This window comes from Curcuma longa, chromosome 8 (assembly GCF_044706935.1).
Source record: "Curcuma longa cultivar G26 ecotype Majalengka, Jawa Barat chromosome 8, ITB_CL_G26_1.1, whole genome shotgun sequence".
NCBI classification, from domain to species: domain Eukaryota; kingdom Viridiplantae; phylum Streptophyta; class Magnoliopsida; order Zingiberales; family Zingiberaceae; genus Curcuma; species Curcuma longa.
Genome location: NC_133868.1, coordinates 13562910 through 13577116, shown reverse-complemented (window position 1 = coordinate 13577116; position 14207 = coordinate 13562910). Strand labels below are relative to the sequence as shown.

General features: G+C 38.4%; 1 protein-coding gene across 1 annotated transcript; it reads right to left on the bottom strand.

Annotated features, from left to right (window-relative positions):
• Window positions 1-10695: 10695 nt before the first annotated feature.
• On the bottom strand, window positions 10696-12414 carry LOC141834066 (ubiquitin carboxyl-terminal hydrolase 23-like). The gene is made up of 5 exons (XM_074721515.1): window positions 12022-12414; window positions 11547-11661; window positions 11122-11232; window positions 10773-10945; window positions 10696-10710 (listed from the first exon to the last, which is right to left on the bottom strand). The coding sequence occupies exons 1-5, from the start codon at window positions 12412-12414 to the stop codon at window positions 10696-10698; spliced, it is 807 nt and encodes a 268-aa protein (XP_074577616.1).
• Window positions 12415-14207: the final 1793 nt, after the last annotated feature.

Sequence of the window (14207 nt, the reverse complement as noted above, 5' to 3'; positions counted from 1 at the left end):
TTCCGGGTGCCTGGAGCACATCTGGGCCCCTGGACCATTCTAGCCGCCTAGAACTCCATCTCGACACCCTGAATCAATGATTCCGGCCAACTTTTGATTCAAGTTTCTACATCACAGAGTTAGTACAAGCATAATATAATGAGTATGACAAATAACTTTTCAGTTGTCCAGTCTTAAGTTTTGATCTCTCTTTGAAATCTTAAGTTGGATAGATGCCTACTGGTCTCTTTCCGAGAGCGCGATCTTACTACTCTGCTCAGGAGAGTTTACCTGATGTTAAACCTTGGTCCACCCAACCTGTTTGTACTTTTCTTAGCTGATCTTGACCCTTAGGACTTCTGCTAGACCTTCGATCCTCGATCCTATTTAGACTTCCACTTGGTATCCTCGACCCCGAGGGCTTTCTACCTAGTGTCTTCGACCTCTAGGGCTTTCTATTCGATGCCCACAATCTGTCAAGTCTTCTTGTCTAGTCCCTCCGACCAAGATTTTCTTGTCCAGTCCCACTAATCAGGACTTTCTTGCATAGTATTTTTATAAATTATATATTACTCATGAGGAAAAATATAATCTTTATTAATCAAAAGTTTGATCATTGCATGAGAGATTAGTTACCAAACAACTTTTAAAAAACTCCAAAATTAAAATTATTTTCCTATTATGCATCAAAATGATTTAGAGAATTCATTGCTCATTCATCATTCAATGATCAACAACCAAGAAAATGATGGCAGATAGGAAAGAAAAATTGTTAAACCGTTTGAAATTAGCTAAACCCTAGCTCTTAATTACAACGAATAAAATAAAGGAGAAGAGCTAGGACCGGGATTACATTCAATGGCGGAGCCAGAATTATATATTTGTTCAAACTAAAGTATTTTAATAAAAAATACCCAAACTATAATAGAAATTATTATTTATTTAATTTATTTATTTTTACTTGTCTCCCTCTCTCACCCCTATGCACCTTTGGATGGGCTCCCGGGCTAAAACCCGAGTAGAGATACATGTGACTCCACCCTTGATTACATTGTCGATAAAACTTCTCAACATCTACATTATGAAGTGGAAGTAGAAGAATAATAATTTCCATTTAATGAATGGAAAAGAAGACAATGGATTTGTGAAATACCAATAGTAAGTCCCTTGATCATGTTGGATCTCCGGGCCTTGAAGTCTTAAAAGACATCTTCAGCAGTGTGAGAGCCATAAACCCCTCTGCCATTGTCGTCTATTATCGGAGGCAGGGCGAGAAATTGAGATTTCTACTTAGAGTTGAAGAAGAGATTCAAATCAGTGCGGAGAGGGAGGAGGCGACTATAATAACTTAAAGTCGACATCATTTTAGATCGGCAATCATGGAGGAAACTCGTTAGGATGGAGATGGAGAAAAGTTGGGAGATTAATTTTTTTTACTGGAAAAAATAAAGTGGTTTAGAGTTTTTTTTATTGGGATAAACATGAAAGGAGGAAGGGGGGTATAATGGAAAAGGGATATATGATTTGGGTATTTTGAAATTATGATTTCTCGTATACAACTTTCTCTCTCTTTTATAAAGAGTTCTAAAGTCTTTCCTTTATGGCGGTGGTAAGCAAGGTGGTTACAAATTCGTAACCAGCTATTACAGCAAGCTGGCGGCCAAGACAGTGCTAACATAAAGCAGACGTACAGATTGATATGTTGCGGAAGAGCAGGGCTTACGATTTCTTCCTACCAAAAGACATTCTGAGTATGGACTAAGGTTGTATGGAAATCATATCTTATACTCAAACACAGATCAAAACTTTGGTTCTTTGCTCAAGGCCGACTACGGATGAAAAATCTCATCCCTTGAGAGACAGTGGATGAATCATGTGCTCACCTTTCTTCCAATGGCCCATCAGTATGACACTATGGGCTAAAGGAAAAAAAAAAAAAATCTAATTAGTCATTGGTAGGATATAACCACCTCAGCCCGGCCGCCTATTTCCCACTTTCTGACGGTTAGATACTTGTGTCATGTATAGTTTTTCTTTTGTGGCATGCTAGAAAAAGATGTCAATATAAGGATGATATACCCAAAATAGATAGGATGATTCTTAAGATAAAAATATATGTCTACCATTTTACAGACGTCTAACTCTTGTACATTTCACTTTTGACTTTATAAAGCATTTACCTTTTATCCCAAAAAAAAAAAATCTTAAAAGTTCACCTTGATTTTATTTTAAATCACTGGTCATTGTATCAGTAAATCATAAACATAGTGTAGGACAAAAACGGATTTTTATACTTTAATCTCCACTTAAATTCTTTTTATAAAGGGTAAGTCCACATGAAACGGCGTGTCAACATCTACCGAGCTGATTTAACTATTGATATAATCCACGGTTCACAAGTTCAAGCTAATTGTCTTATGAAAGGGCCGGCTTATTGGACATAACTTGTTGCACTAATTTTATGAAATGGAAAAAAAAATTCCACCAAAATTAAAGGTAAAGATACTCCAATTGATCATGCATTTTAAGTAGGGAGTACTCCCATCCTTTTTCGTGCAAATTATTATTAATTAGCTTTCGACCGAGATTACTCTATCCATGTGCCAAGCCATGTGGGTGGAATCAGACAAAATGCTGGAGAGATTGACTTATTTTTTATCCAAGTGGTTAGTTGCATGTGCTCCGGAAGTCAACCACTGTTATAAGAGATAAAAATGGTATTGATGCTTCTTGTGCGTGTATAATATAACTCATTAGAAGCCAATCACATGGTCCATAAAATATATTCAATAGGCAAATGGAGAATAGCTTATGATAAGCAGTGTGCTATTTGTAAGTAAATAGATGAGTCATATGCTGTGAGAAATTAAAGTCACCGTCATGTACGGCTAACTACTGTATATAATGAAATTAATACCTATACGTCAACTCCTTGTATCAATTATTACCTGGCCATGTACGACGTACTGTTGAGCAAAAGTCAATGGAAATAAGGTCCTTGTTTTGCTTACAGGAGTGCACCCATTCATTATTAGCTCAAGTGGAGCTTCATATGCTGAGAGAAAACTATTTGCTGAACAAGAAAAAATTATATTATATAAGCAAGTCTTCCCCATACATAATTGTTCTTTACGACCAAGTAAAGTGCATTGTATATAGTCAATATGTAACTTGTATTTGAATGGAGCGATTGGAATAATTCCTTTTTCTATATGACTCGTGGCAATGCACCTTGCAATGTCTAAATACATGCACCCATACACCCCCATCATATATCATTTTATCCTTAGGATAATAAATTTTCTAATTACTTAAAAATGATATTTTATTTATTTATTTTGATAATTCCTAAGAATATTATAAAAACTTATTAAATCGATGTTATAATAAAGAGTTGTCAAGTGCACTGTATATAGTCAATATGTAACTTGTACTTGTTTGTGTAAGCAAATTCTAAGATGTTTTTTTTTTTTGACACATTGAATGATTTTGGTTTGATTCATTGTCAAAAAAATATAAGTAATGTCTCACTTAAAATTTTTTTAGTTTCAAGATCATTCAAGAATAAACAACATTTGAATAAAAGCATTAAATGTTGGTTTCGTATATGAATAATACTGACACGGGGAAAAACTCGTGACGTAGTTCTTAGCCCATTTAGGCATTATATTATCCCATAAGCATTATATGCTGCTTTATTTGTTTTATTATTGATGCTATAGAAAAAAAATTTTAATTTGAGAATTCAATTCTCAAACTCATTTTATGTCTTTTGAAAAAAAACTCATAGTGTGTAACCTTATAGGTTCCTGATTTATGTTGGTTATCCATGATTAAAATTTAATTATGGATCGATCATCAGTGACGCCTAGAAATACATTATGACCCCCAATGAATCGAAAAATCATAGTTGATTACAAAACTATTTTTGAACCCTGCAGTGACTACAGTTATTTGTGCATCTGTTCCATTAACGCATCTTATACCCGCTTAGTTTAGAACATAATCTATGTGTCAGTCCCCACTAGGCTAACTATGTCACACCTAACCCAAGCTGTAGTTTCTTATCCTGTAAATTCAAGTTACTCAAAATAACTATTCAAGAGGATCATCCTTTTGACATGTTATTGCTTTGGCCAAAGACTTACGAGTAACAATCCTAATAATTGGTCATGGGATATACATCTCCTAATTAAAAGAGTGATAAATCTTTTATTGGCAATTTAAACACATTTGGTCACTTCGTCTTATACCAAATCATCCCGAGTCCACACCTCCGTAGAGATATTTGCTTGAGATGTCAAAATATAAGTCTTCATGACTAAGATGACTTGAATACCTCAAGTCGAAGGAAACTTGCACTTGAGCTGCAATAAGATCTTCATAGATATTCATAGAACTATATGAAATCTCATGGCAGGTCACTTCTAATGAACTAGTCACCATTAACTAGCATCCATAGGTTAACTCTTAAACCACCTCAAGTGCATATTCTAGCAGACAGCATCCCAATGCTTCCAACCAGTGAGGATCGATTGTTTGGTAAAACCAAGGAGTTTAACATGTGCTAATCTCATAGAGTTAATGATGTCCAGTCTCATCAATTCATCGATTGAGGATATATATAATTATACATGTAGAGATACCCACTACTTGTCATATAATCACAATTTCTTTCAAACTATGCATTCTATTATAGATCTCATTAATTGAGTTTAAGATCAAATTAAATACATAGAGAATGTATATTCCAATAATAATTTTATTTATCCAATAAATAATATAATATCTAAGACGATTGTCTTAAATTACCTCTCAAATATAAGTTCCAATTCGATCCCAATTCGACTCCAGTTCGATCCCAATCAACTCAAATCTTGATCATGAAGTTCGGTTCAAAAGAATTTGAATTGACTCGGTCCAATTAGCTCGATCACGGTTCAATTCGAGTCCTACAAAAGATTAAAATCAATTAATACCAAGTTAACCATAAAAATTATAAAATTTATATCAATCATCCAAAAATACACCATGTCACAAATGCAATTCAATTATATCGGTTGAGCATTTAATTGTTTACAACAATAAAATCCAAATTGAACTAACAAAATATCATAAAAACCTAGCTTATCACTGATCAACGGCGGAGACCATTGAAATTCAATGTCGGGGACTTTGTTTTTCTCCAAGTAGCTCCAATAAAAGAAATATCAGGTTCGGGAAGAAAGGGAAACTGAGTCCGCGATATGTGGGACCATATAAGGTCTTGAAAAGAGTCGGCAAGGTGGCTTATGAACTTGAAGCTTACTAGAAATAGCTGTAATCGCTGTATTCCTAACTTCTTCCTGGACGTTGGGTGGACAACGTTTAATAAATTTCTATTATATTAATTTTGTTCTTATCTTTAACAAAATCTTTTAATTATATCTCACTAATATTTAACGAGGTTCCATAATTAATATTTTATTAATTTAACAAAATTAATTCATAAAATTTTATAATAAATTTTGTACGAGAAGAGACGAAATTTCTTAGCGAAAATTCTTATAAAAAATTTCTTTCTTATCTGAATTTTTTTCTCGAAAAAATTTTAAATAAGATTTCAGAAATTTTCTTTTATAAATAGAATTTCCTATCCGAAATTTCTCACAGAATTCTTTCAGAATTCATCTGGAGGTCTTCCAAGGTCTTCTGAGGTCTTCAAGAATTTTTCCGAAGGTCTCCAAGAGGTCTTCAAGAATTCTTCCGAAGGTCTCCATGAATTCTTCCTGAGGTGGGTTCAAGGATTTCCAGAGGCTATAGTAGGGACCTCGAGGAGGAATTTGTTTTGGTCTTCCGATGGACTTAAGCTTCCCATGTTACTCCTAAACACACAGCTTAAGTTCATCAATAATAACTCATTCCACTAGAGAATTATTATTGCACTATCGCACCAATCCCATATTATATTATGGGCTCCTTCTTACTATATGTATATTAATCTCCCTGTATTTAAGATATCGTATATCCGTCAATTAAATGAGTTACTGACAACTCGAATTTAATCAACTTCTAATCCAAGAGTAGTACCACTTAATCTTTGTTATCATGCGAAACTAAGTCCACCTGCAGGGTTTACATAATAATCCTTTATGAGCTCCTCAAGGAGACATCATCAGCCTAGATTATAGGACACAATTTCCTTCTATAATCAACAACACACCATGTACATAATACTACTTCCTAATTCATTGGGCCTTTTGATCTATCGCTCTAAATCTCACCCTTTGATGAATCAAAGAAGTACATACTAAGCACATGTGCTTGTTATTATATTAGGATTAAGAGCATGTAAATCGATAGTAATAGAGGTTTAGTTCGATTATATAGTCAGTATAAATCGAACAATCCTTAGATGGTCCTTCTCAATACACACTAAGTGTACTAGTGTAATTCTATAGTCAAGACAGACTAAGACCAAATTACACTACAACCAGTCTAATGGTTTGTCCAACATCTTGGTTGTGAACACTGTTTATAATCTACAAGGATATCACCCGGCCAAGGAATGTTGTAGCGCTCACTGAGGAAATAAGTGAGAAAATTCTGAACAACAAAATTCCTCAGAAGCTCAAGGACCTAAGTAGTTTCTTCCTCCCATGCAAGAGCAATATTTCTATTGGAAGAGCTTTCTGTGACCTCGGAGCCAGCGTCAGCATTATCCCATATATTACAAGTGAAAGATGTGGGTATACGGATCTGAAGCTTACACCCATGACCATTCAACTAGCAGATCAGACTTGTAGATATTCGAAGGGAATAGTTGAAGATGTGTCGGTTGAAGTCGGGGGAGTTCACAATCCCTACCGACTTAGTAGTACTTGATATGAAGGAAGATCTGTCTATCCCCATTATTTTGGGAATGTCATTTCTTGCCACTTCCGGAGCAAAAATTGATGTGAAGAACCGCAAACTATCTCTAGAAGTTGGCGATAAGAAAATTGATTTCAACCTCTCCTTGGACTCTAATGCATACTTGCCGAAAAAGCCCCATTATTGCCAGTTGAAAGACATCCAACCGAGGAAGAAGAAGTTTGAGTACCACCCTACAACCATGCCGGAAAAGACGCCCGCTCCGGCCGGGCAAATAAGGAAGCTGTGTTTAAAAACAGCAAAATACAAAGTTCCTCCCAGGGGAAGGTTGCGAGAGGGCAACCAATGATCCCTGTACATTATGGAATAAAGGGGTCGAGCTAAAGACCTTAAACAAGCGCTTCTTGGGAGGCAACCCAAGGGTTTTACTTTTTGTTTCTTTTATGTTCATACGCATATACTTTTTTATTTTGTTTCGAGAGTTACTAATAAGTTTTCCTATTTTTGCAGGAAATTTTCAAGTTCGGGAAGCAATAAAAGCTGGACCGTGCCTCAAAGGCACGACCGTGCCCCATATTAGGCACAAGCAGCTTGTGGCCGTGTCCTATGGACACGGCCGTGTCTCAATAAAAAGGCGGACTGGACATGGCCGTGCCTCATAGGCACGGCCGTGCCTCACAAACAGAGCCGCGACCCTGTGAGACCGTGTCTCATAGGCACGGGCGTGCCTGGCAAACAGAAGCACGCCCACACCAGGCCGTGCCTCACAGGCACGGCCGTGTGGACCACACAGTGCCGCGAAGACTCCAGCCCGTGTCTCCTAGGCACGGGCGTGCCTCAAGAACAGAGGCACGCCAGTCCAAGGCCGTGCCTCGCAGGCACGGCCGTGCCTCACTTACCATATATAGGGCACACGGCCGTGTCTGCCCTAGCACACGGCCGTGCGCCCCCGAAAAAGGCAATCACCTTCCTCTCTTTCACTCCTCTAATCTCCTTCCAATCTCCTTCCAAACCCCATTTCTTCAATCCTTTCACCTTTCCTTGCTAGATCTCCACCTTCTTTCCTCTCAGATCTACCTAAAAACTCCCAGATTTGCTTCAATCACCCTCTTTTCTCCAAATTCGACAACATGAGCAATATCTTAAAAAAAATTTACAGATCTGGAGGATCCGGCGAAGGAGACGAGCCGGGAAGGAGGAAAGGGAAAGAGCCTGCACAAGAGAAGGCTCCAGCAAAAGCAAAGAGCAAAACAACGGACAAAGGGAAACGTAAAGCTTCCGAGGAAGTCTCCGACAATAAATATGACATTATCTTTCGGAATGACGACCAACGGGAAAGGTATAACTGTTTAAATTCCCGTAAAATTCTTTGCTCTCGCTATGCTGATGCTTATACTATGGAAAAATTAGGAATTAAGGATGACGTAGCATGGATGTTTGACAACATAGGTTGGTTAGACTTAATGAATGATCAATTTCCAACCTACCCCAAAATAACTTTGGAGTTCCTTAGTTCCCTAGAGGTCCACTATACCAATGATGACAAAGAAGAAGGAAATATTACTTTTAGAATGTTTAATGTTGAATATTCGTGGACCCTAGCAGACTTCAACAATTATTTTAGGATACCTTTTGGAGCGACTAGAGATTTTGATAAGAGGTTTAGCAGCACCAAGTTCTGGCAAAAGCTTACAACTTCTAAAGAACCCTATGATCCTTCCAAGACTAAAGCCTCATTGCTACAAAACCCAGTTTTTAGATACATTCACCGCATTATGACCAAGACCATATTTGCTAGAGCCGAAAGCGACGGTGTGGTTAGGAAACTGGAGCTATATTGCATCTGGGCGATGTTGCATCAGGTTGAATTTGATACAGGGTTCCATTTTCTACAGAACTTGGTGAAAATTGCTAAATCCTCAACTGGAATGATCGTTGTGGGCGGCCTTATCACAGCCATCGCGTCTTCCCTGGGTTGCGAATTGGATAATTTAGAAATCGTTGAAGGCAACTCTAGGATTGACATTGACACGTGTTTAGCGATGAGAATGATATGTAGGACTGAGGAGGGGTTTGGATTTAATTTACCTGACGGATTTCCTTTTCCATTACCTCACCTAAATACTACTATCAGAAAGGTCAAAAACTGGATTTTGTGTGCTCCAGTACCCAGTCGCACCCCCTCCTATCATGAACCAGACTTGGAACAAGCCCAAGAAACTTCGTATCACCATGAACCCTCTTATCATGAACTTTCCTACCCTGGGTTTGAGCCGGCTAGACATTCTTATGCATATGGTGAGTCTGGCTCAGCTTATGATTTTTTTGATTTCCGTACTTCTCTAGACACTCTCCATGAAGAACACTCTGCTTACCAACGTTAGTTGGATGAGTATGGTACTATGACTCAGGAGCAGTTTAGGCTTATATTTACACAAAAATCATTCTTACAGCAGGTTCACAAATTCATAACATACAGCAGGTCGATAACATACAACTTATACAAGTTTATAACACAAATTCAAGTTACAACTTCCAACATAGAAGCTCCATAATTAATAGCAGCAGGTCCATAACAAAGGTTTCAACGCAACAGAATATCCTCCAACAGCAGCAGAAATAGAACAGGTGCATCACAACATTAGCAGCACCAAGTAACAGCAAGTGCATCACCAAGTATGGGCACAACATTAGCATCACCAAGTAACAGCAGCAGAAATAGAACAGGTCCATCTGCCAAATACCAGCCTGCCAAAAGATAATACTAATTTATCCAAAATATGGGCACAACAACAGCAGATTTATACACAATGAACTATGGAGATCAGCATTCCATACCTACTCATAAACAGCAGCAGCATTCCATACCTACTAATTTCTGCCCGAGTGTACTCAGCTGCCTTAAACTATGAACACACATATAGATTAAGTTAATTGGAAAAACAATCAACACTGACTTTGCAAAATGATAAATGGTTTATTTGAAGTGATTTGAACAAGTACTATTGATCGTAGTCCATCTCTTTCAATAGTTTCAATTTCTGCAATAATCTGTCTCATAAATCTCATCGCATAATAACCACATTGTTTCCCATCTGGTTGTCCAGGAGCCTGTGGTAATTGGACTCCACTATCAGTTAAAAGACAAATACACACATCAAGACCATATCAAACATAATTACACATACCTGTAGTATTTCCCACACTGATTTTTTCTGACCTTTCCTTCCCTTGTTTGAACATGCAAATTATTGTAGTCATGTGTTGTACTTTTTCCCATTTTCCACATATTATCCTCTCAATTCAAACAGTTTGAACATGAAACTTTCAAATATGTTCCCAAGACATGCTGCAGCTTCATCCTCCTACCCCCTAAAAGGATAGAACATATAGATTACACTGCTTTGCTTCCACTTAGATGCCTCTTACCTGTTGATCGCTGACAAAAGGTTTTAAATCCAAACTTGGTTCAAATTCCACTTTTTTGTCAATCTTTTGACCAGGATCATGAGAATAAAAACTCATGGAGTGTTAAACATATACATGGAGTGAATTAACTCATTAATCCACAGTTCAACATATCAAGGTTAGTCTAACATGAGTGCTAAAAGAGGAAAAAAGTATTGTAAATTATTTGCAAAGTGAAAGGATTTCTCATGTATATAAAAAGCTTTAAAAGGATCAAACTCATATACATCAAAAAGTATTACACTACGGAATGGTTGATGACTCCACAAGTATCGAACCATCTCAAATAAGATTATGCTCACATAATATTTCAGATCCAAAAAATGCATAAGCATTTAGATTTTGGCTCAAACATAAATATGCCTTCAGATTGGTTCTCTAAGATAAATTTCTCCTTTAGTGAGGTATTTCCTAAGATTAACCATATACTCAAGATTGCAAAGATCTCATCAAGAGTGCTGATATATAGTTACCTGACTCTGCAATCGGCCACCAAATATCTTATGAACCAAGCTTTTTTCATAGGCACTGGGGGACTCACTTGGTACTCCAGATGGTAAACAGCACTTATGCATTGATTCTAGTAAGTTAACCATATACTCATGAGCATCTTCTTGTCTTGAATTTCGAAAACTGCGTGATACACCTGATTATTAATAGTTAAGGTTTTTGATTTAAAGCAAACACAAGCAATCCTATCAAAGATGATGGTTTCAACATTTACAGTCATTAAGTAGAGAGTTTAATCAACATATGAATTCAACAAAAAGCTACACATGAGATATGAGATATATACATAAACATGTAACATAAGAAGGATACAACGCAAGTTCTTAACAAGATGTGAAGGCGAAACTATCTTTCCACTTGATTGCAAAGCAGTAATGACATGATTCTGAAGGGCACACATAGCACAAAATCTAGCAGTATGACCTGCAGTAACGAATATCAAAACTTTAGGACAAAATAGTTTCAAAACTACTCCAAAAACAAGACAGTTGCATAATGTGTTACCGAGCAAACAATACATGAATTCATCTATACATATAAGTCAACAGTACAACGGTTGTACGAATATATGCCCGAAGAGAGGCACTTTCTTGGTTTATGGAAATATGCACAAAACAAACAAAATGCATTTCCAAAGAGAGGCACTTTCTTAGTTTACATTTTCCACTGAATGGAAAAAGGTGCTTTCCTGGTTTTGTGAAAATATGCATAAAACAAACAACTGAATGGAAACTTACAAGAAGATTTATGCTTTCCACTTTGCAAATAAGCTGCAAAAGGCTCAGTGTATGTAAGGCACTGAAGAACCGAATTAAGAAAACAAGTATTGCCGAGATTGGCCAGACCAGCACCCTGTAAGATAATCCAAATGAAATAGTTAGGTAATTCAGAAACTAGGAAAATGTACAGCTTAATGAGCTATACTGTTAAAATGCTAACTAAACCAACACTCAACCTACCCTAGTAAAATTAATGTAGAATGATTAAGGAGAAAAATATAGTGATGGAAGTGTTTTCAACGAATGTGGAAAGAGGTTAAGATCAAATAACACAAAACCATCTATCACAGTTGGTATCGGTCAGAACTTTGAAAGAAAACTTACTAGAACATGTAGAGTAAAAGGAATATTTTTGACGATGAGAGAAAATTTCCATATTTACTCCCAGATGATAAAAGATCTATCAGCCAAATTCCACGGGAATCAAACTTACTATCCTCCGGAAGGTGATCCTACAGCTAAGCTCTGGATCGAATCCAAACTCGTAAAACTCCGCCTCCACCGATCGATTCCCCTTCGACGGCATGGAATCCCAGCAAGAGGCCGGGAGACCCAAGATTGAGTCCCCAACCGAGGGCACGGGGCAAGCAGGCGATCCCGTCCCCAGGACGACGAAGGCGGCCAAGAAAAGAAGAGCAGAGGACAGAGCCTGAGTCTGCTTCCCGGTCCCCTCCATGATCCGGTTCCAACTCCCGCAAATATGAAGATCCGGACAAGCGAACGGGAGAGGAAAGGCAGGAGGAAGCCCTAGGTCGAGGGGAGGCGAGAGAAGCGGCAGAGGACGGGGCGACGTCGGTGGTGCCGGCGTATTCAGCTCCGCGACCATGGCTTAGACGGGAGCACGGGCCTGGAGGAGCACCGGATGCGACTTCCGTTCTATCTTCGTCTTCGCCTCTTTACAGCGAGGAGCTAGAGGTGCGAAAGGGGCGGGAGAAGCGGAGAGGCACGAAAGGGGGGGGGGGCGGGAGAAGAGTAGCTACTAGCTAGAGGTGCGAGAGGGGGCGGGAGAGGCACGAAAATGGGCACGGGGGAGAAGACGAGCTAGAGGTGCGAGAGCGGGAGAGGGACGAAAATGGTGCGGGAGAGAAGAGGGAGGCGTACGAAGGAAATCGCGGACTCGCCCGATAAAAAACCCTTGATATAAACCATCAACGACAACACTAAACGACAATACTTTTAAAAACGTTGTCTTTGGCAAAAAATCCGCTAAAAGACAACGTTTTCGACAACGCTTTTGTAAAGTGTTGTGGTTGACCCCTAATAGACAACGCTTTCTGTACAAACGTTGTCTTTTGATTTCAAAAGACAACGCTTTTGACTAAAAACGTTGTAAATTGAAATACCACAACGCTTTTGCTAAAAAACGTTGTCTTTGGGGCGTTGTCTATTAACATTTTTCTAGTAGTGAGTGGTCGGGTAGGCCCTATGTTATTATGTATTCAGGAAAGTTGAATTGTTACAGGGGAGATGCTGCCGAAATTTTTCGAACAGTCGTCTCCCGGGATGTGATAATTATTTTGGTATCAGAGCCTAGGTTACGAAGTCCTTTTGTTGTTGTCGTGGTATTTTTGATTTATCTGATACCAATTATTTTGGTATCAGAGCATACTAAGTTGAGTCCATATTATTTCTTTGAATTTTTATCGTATTTTTGATTTAGTCGATCTAGACTGTGAGATGGGATGGACAGCGGCATGATCTCTCCAAGCGGTTGTAAGTCACCTTTTATATCTAATTCAATTCTAGAAATTAATAGTAGTTTTGTTACCAGGTGATATTATGGCCTCTGAACAAAACTAAGCACGTGGTCGGCCACGGAGATGACCTGCTAGGTTTGCAGAAACAGAGAGTTCTGAGGATGTTATGGATAGTCGGAAGCAAACTCGTAATCCTCTAGTTGTGGGACAGGGTTCCCGAGCTCATGAGATACCACTAACGGACCCAGTACCGGCTCTTACTAGTAATACTGTGGATAAGAGCCGGATACCGATGTTGGCAAAGTCGATAAATGATCGATTTACTCTATTTCATGGGGGATCTGACCCATGGGTGGCGCATTCCTGATTGGAAAGTCTGACAGATACCTTTGACTATATCACATGTACGGATATAGAGAATGTTGAATTGGCTATCTATCATCTTCGTGATCAGGTTGTCACATGGTGGAAGACACAGAGGACGATTTTCGGAGAATAGGATATATCATGGCGATCATTCAGAGAGGCTTTTGAGTCATAGTACTTCTCAACGGCCTTCTGTTTGGCGTGGTACCAGGAGTTTCTAAATTATAAGCAAGGTGATTGTTCGATCATATAACACGGAATTTTCGTGACTTGCCAGTTTCTGTCCGCATTTAGTAGCTCAGGATAGTGATCGGATGTTTCAGTTCACCCAAGCATTGGCTACCTATATCTAGTCAAAATGTCTGATTTTCCTGTTAGTTTCTATAGAGAGATGTTGGACCGGGCTTTGCTTATTGAGATGACTCAGCAGCAAGTAGCTCGGAAAAAAGACGTAGAGAAGTTAAAGAATTTAGGTGTACAAAAGACTGGTCAAAAGAGGCACGCTCAGGGATCAAGTTCTCAGGATTTTACGAGACGACAGAAGGGTAAACGACCA

What these genes read in the sequence shown, in the direction of transcription:
- LOC141834066 (XM_074721515.1), bottom strand. Translation starts at nt 12,414, where the DNA reads ATGGTCGCGGAGCTGAATACGCCGGCACCACCGACGTCGCCCCGTCCT. An exon ending in GGATCACCTTCCGGAGGATA is followed by an intron (nt 11,662 to 12,021) that starts GTAAGTTTGATT and finishes ATTATCTTACAG; the next exon opens with GGTGCTGGTCTGGCCAATCT. An exon ending in TCTTGTTAAGAACTTGCGTT is followed by an intron (nt 10,946 to 11,121) that starts GTATCCTTCTTA and finishes ATTAATAATCAG; the next exon opens with GTGTATCACGCAGTTTTCGA.